This window comes from Strigops habroptila, chromosome 11, assembly GCF_004027225.2.
Source record: "Strigops habroptila isolate Jane chromosome 11, bStrHab1.2.pri, whole genome shotgun sequence".
Classification (NCBI taxonomy): Eukaryota; Metazoa; Chordata; class Aves; order Psittaciformes; family Psittacidae; genus Strigops; species Strigops habroptila.
The window spans coordinates 26,224,284-26,244,575 of NC_046360.1; the positions used below are offsets into that span (position 1 = coordinate 26,224,284).

General features: G+C 46.5%; 1 protein-coding gene across 1 annotated transcript in view; it reads left to right on the top strand.

Moving 5' to 3' along the window:
* SRGAP3 (SLIT-ROBO Rho GTPase activating protein 3) overlaps positions 1–20,292 on the top strand; it is a 119,560-nt gene that overhangs the window by 57,357 nt on the left and 41,911 nt on the right. The window contains 3 exon segments of the mRNA XM_030500523.1: positions 1,383–1,575; positions 6,040–6,202; positions 15,308–15,370. Coding sequence (XP_030356383.1) covers positions 1,383–1,575; positions 6,040–6,202; positions 15,308–15,370 — 419 coding nt within the window.

Here is a 20,292-nt window from a genome sequence, read left to right on the forward strand (position 1 = left end):
GGGCTAGTCTGCCTTGCGTGCATACATACATATGTATATACGCATATATATATACACACACACATATATATGCATATACTGAAGATTATTTGAGTCATTGGAATGACACCACTGTATTGTCTTGGTTAGGTCATTGAGCTTCCCAGTTACCGTGCAGCGATTTCAAGCTCTTGTGCTCAGGCAGTAGAGGTACTTTTAGCTTGCTGTGGTTCTTGTGGGTAAGTTACCGTTTGTCATCTTGCCATGCTGAGTTTGCAGAAGGAACCAAGGATGAGATGTAGCCGTCTTGCCAAAGAGCTCTAGCAATTTTAGGACTTCCTTCTTGGTACAGGCTGAGTCCTACTGTCACATAGGCTGTGACTGTCCATGTTTGCAGTCAGGTCCTGGTAATCCTTGTGGGTGGCCAAGCATCCCCTTGCAGGGAGGGCTCTGCTCCTCTTGCAGGAGATGCCCATGGTCTGGCAGTGATGAGGGTTCCCCCGGTGCCGGCTTGCCAGGACGCGCTGGACCCTGCTGTCCTGCATGGCGAAACCCTGAGCTGCATGGAGAAGCCTTTGAGCTAAACAAGCACCCACAAATGCCTGTCATGGTCCTTCCATGGGCTTCTTGGCTGGTCATCGAGCCTGAGATGTGCTGGGGAAAGAGAACTTGGGGCTGCCCTATTTGCAAGCCCTGATGAACAACTTCTCCAGTAGCCACAGGTTGTGTTACTTCCTGTTACTTCCTGTGTTCCTGTGTGGTTGTGTGCATGTGCTTCATCTTATTTGGTAATGTGCTGAGTTTGGAGCTAACTGTTAGTGTGTTGTAAGCTCATGAGGTGATGGAGGGAAAGCTGTGACCTGGGCACTGTCTGAGCTGGGGTGTGATGCTAGTTGAAATAGTAAGCTTTGGTGCCACCAAAATAGTGTTCTTTCCCGTCTTGTTTCTGCTCTTGTGTTCTCTGTTGGAATTTACAGTGCCAGCTTCCTTCAGGTCACTGTCAGCTGTTTGGTAGGTATTCAAATGTTCATTTACCAAGAAATTATATATTTATCTGCAAAGAATACAGGACTTCAGGTAGTACTAGATAAATTGAAGTATCATTTTCTAGTTTCGAAGAGGCAATTGAAAAGCTCTGAGGGCTGGTCTCTGTGTACTTACACAGCTATTTATTCTGACAAAGAACAAGGTTTTAATATGAGACTAGTGAATGACATTCTTCAGCTCTTGCTTGGAAAAAAGTCTGTTGGTTTTATCGAGCCTTGAATTAAACCTGAGGCTTGTGAGGGAGCCTGCTGTTGCAGAGCCTGTGCGATTGCTCTGAGACAGGAAAGACAACCCACCTGGCCAGTGCTTGTTGCTGACGTTGCGTTTTCTTCTCCTCCTGTCTTGTGTCCGTACAGAAATCCGAACTCAGCTGGTGGAGCAGTTCAAATGCCTGGAGCAGCAGTCGGAGTCACGCCTGCAACTGCTGCAGGACCTGCAGGAGTTCTTCCGCAGGAAGGCCGAGATCGAGCTGGAGTACTCCAGGAGCCTGGAGAAGCTGGCTGAACGGTTCTCCTCCAAGATACGCAGCTCCAGAGAGCACCAGTTCAAGTAAGCAGGTGGTGCCAGGGGCACAGTGGTACCAAATGATGGGCCAGAGACTGCCTCGAGGGCTAGATGGATGTTTGCTTGTAGCTCCACGGTTCAAAAGTGCAGTGAGCTAAATAGTGTCACTGATGACCTTGTCTGTCTGATCACTGTGCAGGGTTCACAAAAGGAACTAGAAATGCCTTTTACCAAGACTTTCACCACAGCATTACTGACCTGTGCTGCCTGAATTAGACCTACTATTCACTTCTTTGAGTATAATACAATAAATACAGTACAATAAAAACAGGAATGAGGGACTAGGAAGGAGTCAAGCTCCTTGATTTTTTTTTTTTTAAGAGTATTGAATTCAGTCACTAATTTGATTGTGCAAAGAATAGTAGGCCCATTTTATAAACCCTGGTTTCTCTATGTAGTCTAATCCTTAGAGTGCTTCACATTGCGCAGACCTGTTCACAGGCTCGCATTTGGAAGCGGTTTCTGGAAATCTGATTTATTTCAGTTTGTAAAAATGAAGTATGTATGTTTTCTGTGCACACACCCATACAGTGTTGAAGTGAGGCAAATCCACAGCGGAAATATTTTGAAACAAAGCTTTGAAACAGGAAGCATGAACTGGATGCTGGAATTGTGTGAAACTCAAACTGATGATGAAAATGTGTGAATATGTGCAAGTTTTCAAAAGCGGCTTCTTTTCAGTTTAACCATACAGTTGAGAATGGCTAAAACAAAAAAGATCCAAAAAAACCAACCCCAAACTTCAGGTAGAATTGAAGTCTGGAGGTGACTGTGTTGTGTGGTGAGGGTACATATGTAGCTTGTGCTGTTATGTAGGCTGGCTGGTGGCTGTGACCTCAAGGCTCCTGTGAATGCTGCTGTCTGGTCGCTGGCACATGAGCTGGTCCCTGCACTCCTCTTTGTCTCTGTCTTCTTCTGACAGCAGTGTCCATGAAATAATCTCTCAACTGGGATTATGCTCTTTGCTTAAGATGAAACTAGTGTCATTCAGTTCAACAGCCAAAGACTTCAGCCACTGTTTAGCTCCTTTCTTGGAAAATGGAGGGGTTTGCCAGTCTGATGCCCTCAGCCTCGCTAGCCCCTGGCTCTTCACAGTCTTTTTCCTTCTCTAACCCCTTGTGAGTTTGTTTTTTCCTGTTTCAGCTGCACGAGCAGCGATTTCTGCTGTTACATTACTAAATCCTATTTATTTCCTATTACTAAATCCCATTTAATCTGTTTACTTGGTCTCTCTACTGAGCAAAGCTTTTACTCTTGTCTTACAGAAAGTCTGCTGAAAAGGCATTGCCATTCCAGTGCTGTCTGTTCGTTCTGCATCTGACTGTTGCCTGTCAGTTGTGTGGTGCCAGGCTGGTGCTGCTGTACCATGCATCAGACATAACTGTCCTGAGGGAGAAATTGCCCAGTATGGGGTTGGGAAGGTGCTCTTGTTCAGAGGCAGAGCCCATGAAGGTTCAGGGTGTGTGCGCGCCTCTTTCATCAGCTGAGAGCACTGTTACAGCCCTGCCATTGCTTATTGTGCATACAATACTGGGAGGATGCTGTTGTGCTGTATCTACAGGTGACCTTTACCTGGACACAAGTGCTTGGTAGTTTGTGATGGTATTTTGTGATGGTATTGATAGGGCCGATAGGGTCAGCTTGACTTCAGTGCTCGCTTCTTCTGAGTCCTCACAGTCTCACTCTGTGTTGACTCCCTTAATATATTTTCCTTCTGGACTGCTTTGTACCTGCCCTTTGTCAGGTTCATCTGCTCTGCTTCCCCAGCTTGCTCATGAATGTCATCATTCTGATGAGGCTTTTGACACTCTTAAGAAATACAGTACCTTCAGCTCTTCCTTTGTCCCTGTGTAGCCATGTGCAGCAGGCTGTGGCCCAGCCCTTAATAGCAGTAATTGCTGTGGTGCTGCTGCTGGGCTGTTCATGAGGGCTCCAGAAGGTTGGCAGACTCATTCATGCTTTATATGTGGTGGTTTTGTCTATATGAGCACACAGAGATTTGCTGGAGTCAGCACGCCTTCCTCTCCATGGGTTCAGCAGTGAGGAGGGCTGCACCAGCCCCAGTGCCATGGGTGAGAACATCTTGGTTGAGGAGGAGTATGTGTGTGAAGGCTTTGGCTGCACCGTGTAGCTGTGGTGAGCGTGGGCTGGCTTTCTGATTGCAGGACTTCTTGGGAAGGACATTCTTGTTTGAGCACAGGGAGTCTGAGGCCCATCCCCATCATGGCCACGTTGCCAGCACTGTCAGTGCTCCCAGGCTGCTGAACCTGGGTGTGCAACAGACCTGTCTCCTGAGTGGGAGAAGCAATGGGCGCTCCCAGGCAGCTTGCACACGTTTTTAGGTGCTGCGGAGGGAGGAGGAGCCTCTGAGGCTGGAATACATCCATTGGGCATGGCTGTTGGCACATAGGGATGGTGGCGTGGAAGGTCTCTGCCAGAAGGGGCCAAATCTCTGGAACCAGCACGTCTTGTAGGAAAGTGTTGGTTTAACCAGGGAAAACGGTGTAGGTGAAACATTTGGAACCTATCACTTGGCTGCCTCATTTAGAGGATTTATCTCAAAGTGTCTCAGTTGGTCAATGTGAAATGTTTTGTTTCAGTTGTATCATTTATGGAAATTTTGATTCACTTTTGATTAGTTTGCCTTCAGTACTAAATGCAGCACATGGAGAGCGGTGCAGGTTTCTCTCAGTGTTGAAATGGAACATGTCAAAATGAATTAAGCTCTAATGAAGTGTGAAATGTTTGCTGAAATTTCCCTCGAGAGAGGTTTTCTGACCCCCCCGGCTTCCAGGCGTGTCAGGGGCTCGGGATGCCCCTCGGCAGGGCCTCACCCAGTGGAGCTGGGTGCGGGTGATCTTGCTCTGAGGATGTTGCCTGGCTCCTGGGGGCTCTTCAGGTCGCCCGCCCTGATGCCTGCTGCTGCTCACAGCGATCTCTGTTGTCTGCAGCATGAGTTGGATTAAGACCATTGTAAATATTCAGCATACATGAATGTATCCATGTTGTACACAGACACTTCATGGTAATGTTGGATGCAAAACAGTTTCTTCAGCACTGTTTAGTGGACTAAATGCAGTGTAATAGATTGTGTGGCAAATGAGCCTCTCCTGAATAGGAAGTGACAGCTGTATTAATAGTGCAAAGTGGAAAAAAGAAGCAATCCCTTGGAAAGCGTTGAAGAGCTTAAAGGTCTTTTCCAACCTAGTTGATTCTATTCTGTTCTATGAAGGCATTGCCGGGGATGTTTCCTCTCCTGTACCATCTTCCAGCACCTGGTTTGGGAAGGGTTTGGTTGGGGTCTGATTAGGTATGTGTGCTTGTGTGCCCCCAGACATCCCTGTGGGGAAGCACTGAAAAGAACTCAGAGAGGTTCCTGGAAACTGGAGCAGGGCCACAGATGGGATCCCCACCCGGCTGGGGCAGGGGACCAGCTCTCGTGTTGTCTCCGGCTGACTTGCATGTTTTCAGGTCCTTCAGAGCTGTTGCCTGGAGTATCTGCACTGTATTACTGTAATATTGCTGACCGACCTTTTGCAGGCTGACCACACCTCTTTAAAGCCTAGGTTTGGAGCAGTGAACCAGAGAGTGCACTGGGCGCCTCCAAAAGTTGAGTTAACGCAGAAAAAACAAGCCGTATAGGGCAGATTATATATGAAGATCCATATATACCCCATCCCTGGCAGTGTTCAAGGCCAGGTTGGACGGGGCTTTGAGTAACCTGGTCTAGCGGAAGGTGTCCCTGTCCATGGCAGGCGGTTGGAACTAGATGAGCTTTAAGGTCCCTTCCAACCCAAACCATTCTGTGACTGTACGATACATATCTGTGTTGAGTGAAGCACAGGGCTGTGCCTGCGTCAGCATTAGGGCATCCATCTCCCCTGCACAGAAAGCCTCTGTCCTGCCACCATCAGCTGTGGGAGGCTGGTAAATAAGGATGAAGCTGTGGGAGAGAGCGCCTTGGGGCAAAGAATGGGAATTCCTTGGCCTCACTGAAACCCTTGTGTGTAATATTTAGCCTGGGAGCTTCTGTGTTGGCAGAGATGTTTAAGCGTCTTCCTTGCACTGAAGAGGAGGTGCTGCTGTGGTCAGCTGGTGGGCAGGCAGCCATGTGTCTGAGCATGGGCTGTCTGCCCGGTCACATTCCTGGTTGGGCAGCAGCTCTGGGCCAGCACCCGGACCTGCACCAGTGACCCTGTGCTGTCTGCTACAAGGACATGGCTCTGGCTGGTAGAGAGCCTGTGGTGCACCGTCTGCAGTAGTTTCTAGGGATGGGAGGCAGCCCAGAGGAGCTCACACACTTTTCTTTGGGGACACAATGGGTTCTAGGGGATGTGTGCAGTGGAGGAAGGCAATGTTAATATGCCGTCAGCATTCATTTGAAGATTATGTGCCTTCTTGACTTGTTCACTTGACCTTTTTGATTTTATTTTTTCCCCAATTCCCTAGGAAAGATCAGCACCTCCTTTCCCCTGTGAACTGCTGGTATCTGGTTCTGACACAGACCCGTCGAGAGAGCAGAGATCACGCCACACTCAATGACATCTTCATGAACAATGTCATCGTTCGGCTGTCACAGATCAGTGAGGATGTCATCAGGCTCTTTAAAAAGGTAACCAAAGCAGTGATGGAGAGCTCTGCTCAGTGAGGATTCATCCTTGAATCTTAGTCTAAAACAGAAGCTTATTGTGGAGTTCTACACAACTGTGCCTTCCCAAAAGTCTAAAGAGGTACAGAAAAGCCAATGTTGTTGAAAAGCAGAGAAAGGTAACAGGGCTTACTACAAAGTACTCATCACATCTTAATGAGAAAACTAGAGAGGAGTTTGGCAGTGAAAATGTAAAACCATGTTAAGGCAGGCCAAGTAAAATTCTGAGAGACAACTTGCTAAAGACACAAAGCTAACAAAAACTTCTTCAAAATCACAAGGAAGAAACCTGCTGCAGGATGTGAAGAGGAATAGATGGTGGGGTGCAGCCAAAGGCCAGCTGGCTTCTTTAGCTTGGTACTTGGTATAGAAAAGCTTAGAGATTTTCTTGGGAGGTGCTGGTGTTACCAACCTGAGAAACCTTATCCAACTGAATTGCCATCAGATGTTGCAGAGCAAATCTGTAAAAGGAACTATCACTTATAAGTCTTTCCAGATAATATTTATCCAAGAATCTTAAATAAACAGAGATATAAAACTGTCAAGTGGCTAGCAATGAGATGTGACCTGATGCTTAAACTGGTGTCGGTGCCAAAGAACAGATCAGCAATATGAATTTAAGAACAGACTTGTTGGATGAAGCTTTCGTAAAGAGCAGAATGACAAGCATGTAGGCAGATAGAAGAGAGGAGTCAGCATGGCTTTTTGAAGAGTTACACCTCAGAAATCTAGTGGAGGTATTTCTAGGAGCCAGTGATTGTGTTGGCACAGTCCCTTCAGTGGCTTACAGGCTTCAGAAAAGGTCGCTTGCTGAAGTTCTTGATGAAAAGAAGCTGTTGAAGAATACGGAGTGGTGTTTTTCTGGATTAATGACTGGTTAAAAGACAGGGAACAAAAGGAAGGAGAATTTCAGTGGAGTTCCTAATAAATTATTTGGAAAAAAGATGAACAGGAAGATGACAAAGTCTGCTGATGATACAGAATTATTAATGATAAGCAAGTTAAAAATGAGCATCAGACTTGCAGGAATAACAGTCAGGTGGACCAGAACTCTTCAGTTGAAAATGAGGGCAGAGTGTGTAATGTGGTAAGTGCATGAAGACTCACAGCAGTTTGTAGGAAGTGAGTAGGAAAGAGGACTTTGTCGTGCCTGCTTCCGTAAGCCAAGGAAGGTCAGCAGGCACCAGGCAGAAAGAGAAGGTAAAAAGGAAAGGCTTTTTAACATCGTTAATACTGTATATATTGTATTACATTTACAACAGGAGGGCAATGCTATGTGTTTGTTGCCTCATACTATGTTTTTGAAAGCCAGATGTGTAACCTGAGTCCTCGGGCAGTATGACAGATGTGGACGAGTGTTCCCCAGCAGCAGCTGCCCGCTTTGGGCTTGGAATCATGGCCCTGCAGCTCATCACATGGTGAATGTACTTGGTGGCATCACTGGCCCTTTTCTTCCACTTCTGGGCACTTGCTAATGGCCACCCTCAGGGATGCTGTGTTGGGCTAGACAGACATTTCACTTGGCTCTATGACTCTTATGTTTTTCTTCATTTTTATCGCTTGTTTTCAACAGGGGTAGCTGGAGAACTGCGGTTAATGAGCAGGGTGAGCCCTCTGGGCTGCCTGCATCTCCAAACAGGAGAAGGGCTCTCAAAACACTGCTTATCTTGAAATTTTAGCCTGGCTGGAGAGTAAATTTAATGTGATATTTGTATGACTAGTTTCCTCTAGTTTATAGATCTAACCTAGAAGTTAAACCACAAGGTCAAGTTTGGATTTGCTGATCTGATGTGGGATATCATCCCTTTCCTGTCCTTCTGGCTTCCAGAAATGGGACCGACTTGAGATATATTGGTTAGGCCAGTTCTAAGTCTGTCTCAAAATCTCCTTCCTGTTTGCACTTTACTCTGAACCCGTTTTTGAGATGTATATTAAGACTGTGCTTTTTATTTGTCCTGCTTTTGAGTATGATTGTGTGGCTGCCCCATCCCTGGCAGCGTTCAAGGCCAGGTTGGATGGGGCTTTGAGCAACCTGGTCTAGTGGAAGGTGTCCCTGCCCATGTTAGGGGGGTTGGAACTGAGCGTTAAGGTGCCTTTCAACCCAAACCATTCTGTGAGTCTATGATGAGTGAAGTGCTTGTGGCACTCCTCCTGGGGAGACTGTACTGTAGAGGACATTGGGCAAATAATCCAGCTCCCGAAGGGTTAAAGGCATCCGCAGTTGTGGTTCAGCTGTTTGGTTTTGTTGTAGATTGCTCTTTGATGGTAAATTAGGGTAACATTTTTTTCCAGAGATGTCACTTTTAATTTCTCCCATCTAGAATTTATTAATGGGTTGTGACATGCTGTGGGTACACAGGAACTGGAAGGTTTTATGTTTTGTGTGTTTATTATGTAAATGTAAACAGTCTCAGCAAAGAAGCAGGGACATAATATCAGGGGTACGAGGATGTGCATAACTAAGAAGCAATTGATCAGTGCGGTGGAAAGATGCTGGGTGCTGAGCTGCTTCTCCCCTCGGCCTCCCTGGATGTGCTTTGCAGCAGTGAGGTCGTTCATCAGTAAATTGGAGCGCTGTGTTTTGTTCATCTCCGTTGAAGTGTTTTGTCCTCCCACTGACCGGCAGTATACGGTCCCTGGTGTTCAGTGTGCATCAGGCACGCCAGGAAGCCTTTTGGCTTACCCAAACCCAGAGAGGGGGAAAGTAGGAGCCAGTGGGACTGAGTTTTCAGTGTCTGAGTTGGAGACATTTAACTGAGCCACCTCCAGGTCTTACCTTGTCTCAGCTGAGGCCAGGGGTGGCTTGCACTGGCCTTACCAGTCTTACTGGCCTTACCCAGTCAGGTCTAACAAGAAGTATAAGTTGATTGTCAGAGATGGAGGAGAAGCTATATTACATTTCTTGAATCATTAGCAAGTCTCATTTTGTAGGCTGTGGTCCCACCTGGGGTCCTGCCTGTGGCTGCTTTTGGTGACAGGACAGCTTTGCAGGGTGTTGGTGAGCTGCAGCGGTACCTCGAGACTGGTGGTTCTGCTCCCAGAGAAGCTGCAGTCTTGGCATCGCTGGTGTTTAAAAGAAGTGATAGATGTCAGTTAAATAGATCCACAGTCCTCTTGTTGACCTTTCTGAACTGCATCCAAAGGGATCCCAATTGTAACTGTAGAAACTTGCCTCCTTCTTGAATACCTGCAGAAAAAAAAATGTACTGAGCTGTGGGATTCATCCAAAGGTGGTCTCAAGGCAGAGTGTGGAGATGCTTGTAATTGATATTTGTTAAGGCAGGAACCATTCACAAAACGTGAGTCCAATCTGGATTTGGACTCTGATAGTTCTTTTGTTACAAAATGCGTAGTTTTTCCCATCCAGTGATTTGTCTTCTTTCTTCCTCTTCCTTTTCTCCCCTTCCCAGATGTGGAATGTAGGAATTCCTGTCTCTGGTGACCTGTCTCATGAGGATATGATTTTGCTTGCCCTCTGAACTCAGTTTGTTCAGCCAAAACCCTGCACATTGAAGCTCTATAATTTTACACAATTTGTAATCCAACCCCCCACTTATATTTTTACACCAACAGTTAAACAGTGCAACTTTCTCCTGGCAATGCTTCAGAATCCTGTATTTAACATACTGCTATAATCGAGATCTCCAATGGCATCCCATCGGTGTGGATGATGTGAGGGCAGGAATAGCAGGGTAGATTGGGGGTTCTCCTGACACCTGGCCCTGTTTCTGCGACCCTCTAATCTGAAGCCATGATAGATATAGATAGATATATATGGTAGTTTCCATAGTGGGAGTTTGCTGGAGCCTTGAGACCCAAGACCAACATCATTCATTAGCAAGAGCGAGGCTGGGGGCTGTGCTGCTGATGGCTCTCACAGTGAAGGAGGAGCCCATGGGGATATTAAACATGTCCTAACATTTTTGTTAAAAGGCCCAGTAATGACATCATTTACTTGCTGCACTGACTGCTTATGGTTGCAGTTGCAAAGGGCACTCATCCTCTAGTGGGTATGGCTTCTTGTTGCATGATAGTTGATGCCCGAGATATTTTACATCAGAGAAGCATCTGCGAGTGCTGGGGCTGGCAGACCAAGCCAGAGGAGGCTTTCTGAGCTCAGACTGCTGTGAAGAGCCCAGGGGCTGAATGCAGTTCAGAGCGGCTCTGGGTGGCTTTATTTCGGTGGTGGCTCAGCCTGCAGCTTCTCCTTGCAGTCTCTCCTGGTGTCACACATTGCTTGAAAGGCACATGGTTTGAGTGGGGGATGCAGAGCTGCAGGAGCTCATGAGTGGCAATTGGGGTTGATTCTCCAGCTCTTCCTGGTTCTTCAGCATGGCTGCCACCAGGACTGGCTCTGGAGTGGGCTTGGGCTTGAGGGATTTCTGCTGCTCACTGCCAGCCCTTGGCACTGGCATTGAGGTACACTGTGGTAAGGTGAGCTTGGGTTGCAACTGAGAAACACAGGGAGCATGCGGCCTCTGTGGTATTGTCTCCCCTTTCCCAGCAGAAGCTTCCCTGGGAAATGCAGGACCTGGAGACTGAGTGCTGCTCACCTGGGTGGGGAATGGTGTTCCATCAGTGAGTACTGCAGAGCTGCGCAGGTATTAAAGGGCATCATGGATGTCCTGCAATGGGGTGCTGCAGTGGGGACCTGCAGGTGGGTTGGGAGCTCTGCAGGCAGTGTGGGAGACCAGCGTCCTCTGTCCCAGCATCCCTGGCCTGCAGCTTAGCCTGTGCAATTGGATCGAACAGGCAGCCTCCCTGTGCTCCAGCAGTCAGGCAAGCCCTGCTAATGAGGAAAATAGAAGAAGAAAACTCAATTGGGCAAATTTCCCTGGAGCTTCCAGCGTGAGTCACGTTCCTGGTGCAGGAGGAGATTATCAAGGCAAGTGTGTCAATGTTGGTAATAGGCAGGCAATAAATGGAGATGCTAAGATATGTCAGTGCAGAGATCTGACTTGATCTGTTATTGGAGTGAGTCTTCATCGCCACGAAATCCTAGAGCACATCCTCCTGGCAGAGGCAAACCCTGGGCGAGGGTCACACTGCTGGTGTTTTCTCCCCTTTCCTCTCCTGCCCTGGCTGAAGGAAAGAAGTTTGCTGCTTCTTCCAAGTATGGAATACAGGAAATTATACATTTGAGACAGAGCATTGCTATGTCCGAAATAACCATGCTGCATTATTCCCCAGTGTGAGATTTAATTACGTTCCGTGACAGTGAATTTAATTATGCCCTATACTGCAGTGTCCTGGATGGAGATTTAATGAAGAAGTGGTGTCTGTCTGGAAGGGAATTGTTTTCTTTGTCTAAAATAGGCATTCTTCCTTGCCAGTAGTCTGTGTTGCTGCTTCCCCTTACTTTGTCTGCAGCTGCAGGAATTTTAATAAACCAGCTAACTGAAGCCATTGCTACCCCAGCAAGCAGCATTGTTTTTCAGTAGGAATGGAAGGCATAAAGCAAGTGTCTAAATTGGAGTTGAGCTTTGCAGATGGTACCAGGGAGTCAGAATGACGTTCTGGCGTTGTCTCCCATAAACACACAAATGTAATTTCTCTGTTGTAAAAAGGGAGGCAGCAAACTCTGAGGAGAGGCGCATCCTTCAGCTTCTCGCCTGCCTGCGGCTGGAAGAGGCTCCAGCATCCCGAGAGGGCTGGACGCTGCCCTCTTGGATGCTGGAAGACTTTTGATAACGCCAGAGACTGCTTTGGTCTCCAGAAACAGGATGCAGGATGTAAGCAAATAAGTCTTTAAATGTAGTACCCACCTGTAGTCCCCCCTTGTCGGTGTGACTGATGGGATGGCACACTGCTGACAACTGAGCTGGTTTTTGGTGCTCTATTTAGGAGTCTAAAATTAGGTTTGAAAATTACGGCTTTGTGCACTTCCCCTCCACCACAGAGGAAGTCTGGGGCAGAGGCAAGAGCTGCAGCCAACCTGGGGACACTGCTCCTACCACAAGTCTCTCCTCCCTTTGCTTTGGGAAAGCTCTGACCCCTGAAAGCAGGGTGAGACAGAGGGGTTACGTGTGATGCTGAACTCCTGCAGGCTTTGGGCCTATGGGCTCCAGAACCCCCATTTGTAGACCCATAACTCATATTCTGGATGTATCTGGGAGGGGTGCATGCTTTTAATAGCCCTCTTGCTTCTCAGCAAGCCACGGTGAGATATTCGAGGGCAGCTAGTGACTGCTGGTGTCGGCGGGGAGGGGAGAGGCACTGGGATTTCCAGCAGAAGAGGTTTCCAGATGGCTGGGGGGTATTTATCATCCGCTGGTAATTGGCATCTTCCTGGCGCCTCGTGCATGTAAGGATGCACACTGACATGGTGCACATGTAAGTGTGCATCAGTCGTGCTTCTGAAGATGGGACTCCTCCAAATACCCTGATGGTAATTCGCAGATAAACTATAATTATTGGATATTCCCTGAATGCAGAGGGCTTTTACTCTTTATATTCCTTGCTTCTCTCTTTGCATTCAATTCTAACTTTTAATCATCTAAGGTTAAACTTCTCAAGTATGTAGGTTGTCCAGTTAGCTTGAGTTAGACCTCTCTGTGCCGTGGGCTGCTTTAACCACCCAGCCAAGAAGCTGGTGGGATGTTGTCTTCCCTGACAGCATGCACAAAAACGGAGTTATTTGAGGAAATCTGAAAAAGAAAGCTTGTTGTTTTGATTCGTTTTTTGGCAGGGGGAAGGAGGGTGTCTATAGTTAGTTTAAACACATCTTCAAGCTATAATAAATGTTTCCTAGCCAAAAAGATTCCACAAAGAGATTTGGGGTGTAATTACAAGGCAGGCAGGAAAGCAATGCATGAACATCTCCAGGAGCATCCAACTGCTGGCTTTCTGAGTAGGAGTTGACTTGGTCTGCAGCCAAGCTTAAACATTCTGCGGCTCCCCAGGTTGTGGCTTCTCCTGTGAAATGCTGTGTTGATGCTGTAGGAGGTCGGTGACTGGATCTGCTTCATCCTGCCTGGCGAGAAAAGTGAAAATACAAACTGATAATAGGATTTCAGCAGACGAGGGTGGAGGGAGGAAGATGCCGCGAGTTCTTACACTCAGTGAGCTTTGTCCTAAGCTTGCTGAACTCTGGCTGCTGCAGTTGTGAAATTGGAAGCTTTATTATACAACTGTGGTGTAGCTATTTCATAATAAAATGTCCTTTTTGAGAGATATTTTGGTTCGCTTGGGTCAGAATAGTGAAAATGAACTACTGAAGACAAATGGGGAGGATGGGTTACGGTCAAGGTAAAAGCTGAAATGCTCAGGCTAGGAAGCCATGATAATCTTCATTCTGAAATATCAGTTGATTGGAAATTGCAAGTCCAGCAGCAGGCATCTTTAGTGAATCTATCAAATCAAGATAGATCAACAGATGATACTGTATGACTGGAGAATGTGCGTCCAAGCAATTTATGTACCCACAAATGCTTATCGTGTAATTTAAGTTATACAGGGGAGTTAAGGTAGCACTAACACAGCCAGCTCAGTGCGGAGAATGCAACAGCCATTCACCCACAAACAGTAATGCAGGTTTTGCTGAAGAACAGGCAAAGTCCAGCTGTAAGATGCTTCTAGCAATGGAGCAGGCACAGCTTTTGTGCCCTCTGCCAGTCTTAATGTGAAACAAGTGCCCAAAATGAGGGAGGGCATTATGTGTTAGATCCATGCAGTGATTTGACTGTGGGCTGGAGACGAATACTGCCAGTGGAAGGACAAAGTGGTATGGTCTGTAATTCTAGATTCATCCTTGTGTGTTTGCGGATAAATAAATTGCATGATGGTCTCTGAAACCCTGGTTGAGTGATCCATGGACAAACATCAGCCTCAAATGAGAATACAGCAATTCTGAAATAGCCTAAGGATTTGCTGCACTGTATGTGTTCATGTTTACAGTCACACATTTAATTTTGTTAAGGATTTGTAGAAAATACAAAGAAATCGAAATACCAGTTTACTTTTAAACTTCACTGTCAGAGGCAGATTGGAAGAGAAGGCCCATCTGTATTTTGGTTTTAATGTTTAGAAATGGAAAAAACTGAGCCCAGATGTGGATTGGCAGCCCTATTGATGATCTCTTTTCAGCTCCTGGAGCTAGAAGGTTGTTAGACAGGGTTTCTGAAGTGGCGTAAATACAGCCCCTGGTGCATTTCTCATGCTGCCAGGGCTGGTTTGTTTTCTAAAATAATATCTAGACTTAAAAGGTGCATGGCTTTAACTCCACTACAGAGCAAAGCACGTCAAGTCTTGTGTTTGGTGGGGCAGAGGGCAGATCTCCAAGGGGGCAGAAGGTATTTAAGACGGACATTACCAGAAGCCAGTTGTGCTGCCAAGGTCCACCTCCTCCATTGTCAGCTGAGAGAAGGAAACTAAAACCCTACAGGCATGAGAAGGGTTGCTGTGGTTTTGTTCTCTGTGGGATGGGTGTGAAACCCTTTGCTGGAGACTAACAGGATCCACTTGGGCGCTTGGGTGGAAGGCCTGGAAAGAAATACTTCTGCCTTCATCAGGAATCAGGTTGGTCATTTGCTTTAAGAAAACAGAAGACCAATTCACTGCTTCCCTGTCCTACCAGCTCAGCAGCGTTCCAGACGTTGTTCCTCCTGCTGGTGCCATGATGTCCTGTACCAGTACTCTGGCAGCACTGGAGATCCTCAGCATACCTTTGATCAGCTAGTTGGGAAAAAACCCGAGTTTGAACTGGGCATTTGTAGGGATCCCATTCCCCTGTTCCATGCCTCCTGTCTGTATCCAGAGTGTGACTTGGAGCCGTGCTGTGCTGGGAGTGTTCGGAGCAAGGGCTGAATGTCTGTTTGCCGCTGCTGGCACTTAACCTGTGCCTTGAGGGCAACACACTTCTGCTGCTGATCATAGCTGAGGACGTGCCACAGTACTCAGTACCTGTGCAGACAGCTCTGGTAGTGCCGCTTGGAGAAATGGATGAAGATGCATACGCACAGAGTACTGGGAAGTCACACAGTTTTACTCTTCCCTCCAAAATGTATTTTCCTTTCAAAAATGCATACTGTGAGCATAACAGTCTCAACTCTTCTTCTTTCTGTCTTCCAGAGTAAAGAGATTGGCTTACAGATGCATGAAGAACTCCTGAAAGTCACCAACGAGCTTTACACAGTAAGTAATGAGCTGACCTTACCCATGCCTAGCCTGTGCAGCAAGGAGAGAATAGGCAATGTGATTTGTTAGAACAAAATGTCTGTTCAATGTTTCAGTGGCTTGAGGAGGCTCCCTCCTGCCATACAGCCCATTGGTTCCTCTTGCATTTGTTAGGAGTATTTCACTCCTCACTGGTTTTGACGGCTGCAGAGGAGGATTTCCCAGCGGTACTCCTGTGAAAGGCTTCTGTGGCTGCACGAGGCAGTGGATCATGCCATCTAACTGCATCACTTTAGCATAAATGGAGATGTTTTAGGCATGATCCTGTGCAGTCCCTGGTGTCTGTAATGCTCTCACCTGCCAGGCCTTCTACACCGTGTTGCCTTTAGGCCCCTTTCAGTTTTGACAGGGTTGGTGGTTTCTGCCAGGCACTAATGGCTCAGCAGTTGGCACTGCTAGTTTGTGGCTGAGAGCTGACCTGCTCATCTGAGTCTGGTGGCCTATGGATGATGCCTGACCATGACCTTCTGCTGAGGAATGCATAAAACTTGTGTGTGCTCAGCTTCGTCTCCCTGCTGCCAGGAGCACTTGGGTTGTGGAGCTGTCTCCGTGCCTCCAGGTGAAATCGTATGCTGTTATTCAGAACATTGCTCTTCAAGCAGGTTTTCATAATAGGGCAGTGGAAGTCTTTGTGTTGCTTCTGTCTCTTGCCCTGTAGCAATTGGTTTTGTTTGTTTTATTTATTTTATTTGTGGTTTAGGATCAACAAAGCAATATAAAGTCTGTCTTGCGTTGGAAAATTGAGATGATGTATTTGCTTTCTTTGGTTGTATCTGTTACTGGTACATAAATAATGCTGCAGTAGGTTTATTCCTAAACAATCATTTTATTCCATCTTTTTGAAAAATAGGCCTAAACAACAGAGCATGAATGGTATTATTTGAAATTTCTGCCATAAATCTTCTCTAAGCAGGTTTGTTTCTGCATTGGTAGTTGAAGGATTCAGTTTTTCTGAGACTTGCAGTGTGGGTGGACAGCCAGATTGGATTCAAAAGCCTGTATGAGATTTGGGAGTGCGTTGTTGATGGTTGAATGTCACAAGCTGTGGTGGTGATTAATTAAGATTAATTACAACAGCAGCGTGACTGTTGTAATTAAACAGATGCAAAACAAGGAAAGACTAAGGTTGGGCTAACCTGAATACCTGTGGGCCAGCGTACTCAGAACCCAAACATGGGACAGAGCATCACCTGAGGGACATGATTAGGTCAGCCTGAGGATCAGAAGTGTGCTGAGGTCCAAAGTGCATGCAGTTGGTTAAGGAAGAGCATAGAGAATAGTTTTGCTCCCACTGAGTCTGTGGCAAATCTCATCTTTGCTGGAGCTGAGATTCCCCCCCCCATTCACTGCTTTGCTCCCACATGCTGAGCAGAATGTGTTTGAATGGTGAAACAGGCTGGAACAGCTGGAAGAGCTTTCTGTTTTCTTTGAACTGACCTTGCTGCTGAGATAACAAACCGATTGTGTCATCTGGCTGGGAAGGAGCAGGGGAGAGACAAGCTTATTTCAGAAACTATGATGAAATGTGAAATAAAAGCAGGCTCTGTTGGGCAAGCAAGATCATGTTAAACCTGCTCAGTGCAAAGCAGCCCCCTCCAGTCAGTAGTTTTCTGTCCTTGAGACATCAGGTGAAACAGGCTTGGCCTGCAGGTTGATCTGGCATGCGGTGGGTGTTCTGGGGCATCTTCAGGACTGGCCTGATGTTGGTGTGTTTGTTGTAACATACTGGGTACCCAAGAGCAGCACATTCAATAACTGTGGCTGCTGACAAAATCAGGTACAGAATAAGGATCCCTGGCTCAAAGGACACCAAGCTGCTGCTTGTAAAATGTCATTTGTCTGCTGTCAATGCAAGGAAGTCGTTCATCTTGCCTGTGGCCAAGCCTTGTATCCCTAGTACATCTGTGCTCTGGCTAGGCTGCTTTTTAAGTCTTTCAGAGAGGAATTCTGTGCACTGTGTGGAAATCATACAGTTTTTTGCAGCCTTCTTGGGCATTTGCTGTCTCAAACTTAAACCAAAATAGCTAAATTGACTTTAATTCAGCCTTGTCGCTGTTCTGATGCAAGTCACCCTGTAGACTCTGTGTGGAAAAAAACTAGACCCAAAACCCATGCTGATTTTAATTTAAAAGGAAGTAGATGACTTTCGTTCTGAAGTAGGAGTTGCTTGTGAACAGCTTTGCACAGAAATAATTCAGCTGTGAATTAAAGCCAGCCTCATTCTTTTGATTCCTGCTTACTGACTTCAGCAGACAGATATCAAATTGAAGTCCATAAAGGCTGGAGGTTCTTTGTTCCTCTAGTTACATGTCCCTTTTCGTACTGTATTCATTCCTACCTGAAGAAGTCAGGCCAAAATTAGGGTAAGAAAAACAGTAACCCCAGAGCACTGTTCTGGTAGTGTTTTCTGTAGGCTCGGGTGATGATGCACCATTCGGGGTATGGCGCCAGATATGGGTTATTTGATGTATGGGCTTTGTTTGCCACAATGCAGGGACATGGCTATAGCTGAAGGCAGAAGCATGTTGAAGTAGTGTCACGTGAACTAGTGTGGTTCTTTGTCACAAGGTGTTATGGAAATAGAGTAATAACTGTGAAATGAATTGTATTAATTAGAATAATATCTACAAATACACTACCCACATTAAAAGTAATAAATAATAGTCATCATTCCCTGTGTAGGAGGTCATGAATTGGAAGTTTTCCTTTTCCACCGGGAGCACTGCAATGGGGAAGGCAATACCTCCACGGCTTACAGATGTTTTCTGTCAGTGTCATGCTGTAGAAATCACTGACTGTATCACATGGTGGAAATGTTGCTCTGTGTCACGCCATAGAAATCCTCTGAAAGGGACATGTTTGCTCCCTTGTTCCCAGGGAGAGAGAGGTCAGTATGCATTGGTCTGATGGATTTCTCCCTTTCTCAGACCTTATGCTGTGGGTGTCCCCGAGGTTGTGCCATAGGCTCCATCCAAAGAAGGAGTGGCTTGGGTCTTCGGCAGGCTGCCACCTACGGCCATCCTCATCTCTGCTTCACCCTATGTGCTGAGCTTGTGTTTTGGTTTCCTCGACTTCAGGAGGGCCTGAGCCTGTGCTTACACAGGTCACCCCATTTTTGATCTGGCTCCTCTGCTGGGTCAGAACATTAATGACCAGCTCTTTAGAAATATAAAGTGCTTCTAGCTGAAGACAGCAAACAGTGCCATTTATGGCTGGTATTTTGGCAATGGCCTTTATCCAGAACATGTTATTAATATTGGAAAACACAACTTGTGTTGTTAAATAACTAATGAGCATTGGAACATATTTTTCTCTCTCCACTGCAGCTAATTAACTTATTTGCAGAAAAGATCCTGGGGACGCAGCTGTGGCAGTTTTCCTCTATGACACAATACCGTAAGACAGGGACAGAGTGACTTGATTGCAAGTGCTGAGAAGGCACAAGGGAATTGCAGATCAAAGGGCTGATTGCTGCAGTGCAGGTAGTCCCCATTCAAAATTAAGGCAGATGTTAAGCCAAACAGAAGTATCCCCCAAATTTCCAAGCATGAGCTGGGTGGCATAGCAGCTGATGAGGAACATGTTTGGCACAGTGAGCTGTTGAAGGCATCTACTTTCATCTACGTGGATGCTAAAGTGTAGGGAAGATATCTTAATGGCTATTAGGTCCTTTCCATTTTGTTGGAGACACTTTTGGAGGACTTTTAAATGTGGGTCCCATGTTATCTTTTCAGGTTCAAGCAGGGAGAAAATACAGAGGAGAAAAGGTGCCTTTGTTATGGAAGGTTTCTCTGGTCATTAGCAAACAGATCAATTAGAGCCTGTGCAAAGGTACTAGATCGCAGTGGGACTCGGACCCCCCGCTTGCAGTACCCTGCACAACAGAGTCCTGCCTTGTGCTCCAGCTTCCAACATTCCCCTTGCAGTCACAAAAGCCACTGAAGTCCATGGGGAAAGGGCTTACAGCAGCGTGTCCCCAGGCCTACAGCAGTGGTGTAGCCCTGGGTGAACTGAGACCACCAGTGATTTGTGCTCAAGTTTTTCTGGTTAGGTAACAGTCTCATAACCTTTAGATTTCACAAAAGTCATGCCATTTGGACCACTAATTGTTATGCTTTCTGTTGCATTGTGTTTCGGCATCTCTGGGTGCTGGAGAAACCTCTCTTGTTACCGCCCGACTGTGTGGAGGGCAGGACTTTTCTTTTTCCCTTTCCTCTGAGTTTTTCACAGAAAGATGAAGACAGTGAAGATGAGGAGGGCTCAGTGAAGCCCTCTAGTCTTCTCCTTAGGAAAATCCCAGAAATTGCCTGGTTTGTGTGTGTCCTGTGACGTTCACTGTGGAAACTGCAGTTTGAAATATGTGGGTTTAGAATTTGCAGGATTTTGAAATAAAGCAGCTCAGAAACAAGGAGCACACCTTGGCTTACTATTCCTTGCAGTTGCCTAAAATTATAACTGCCAGTGATGGCACATTTGTGCAGACTTTGATGCGGCATTTGGAGCTCATTTGCAGCTGACGTTTGTGCTTGGCAAGAGGAGACATCATATGTTTCAGCGCAGCCTCATCCAAGTTAAACACTCCTGGTTCCTGCTGACAACCGCAGCTGAGGAAAACTCTGTATTTTCTTCATTAAGGCTTGTGCAAAGTTACTCTGCTTTTGTGGGTTCCTGCTCCTTTTTACCTCATGGACCTCAGCCAGCCTGTCCCAGTGCCACTGCCAGTGGTGCCCAGGCTCTGTGTGAGGCTCATCTTCAGTGGGAAGTCAGGCATCTCGAGCCTTGTCAAGGCAATGTGAAATAAAACATCCAAATCCTGAAGGGAGATGATAAAAGGGGACAACGTGACTAAAGGCATAAAGAGAGAAGAGCAGATGTGTTCC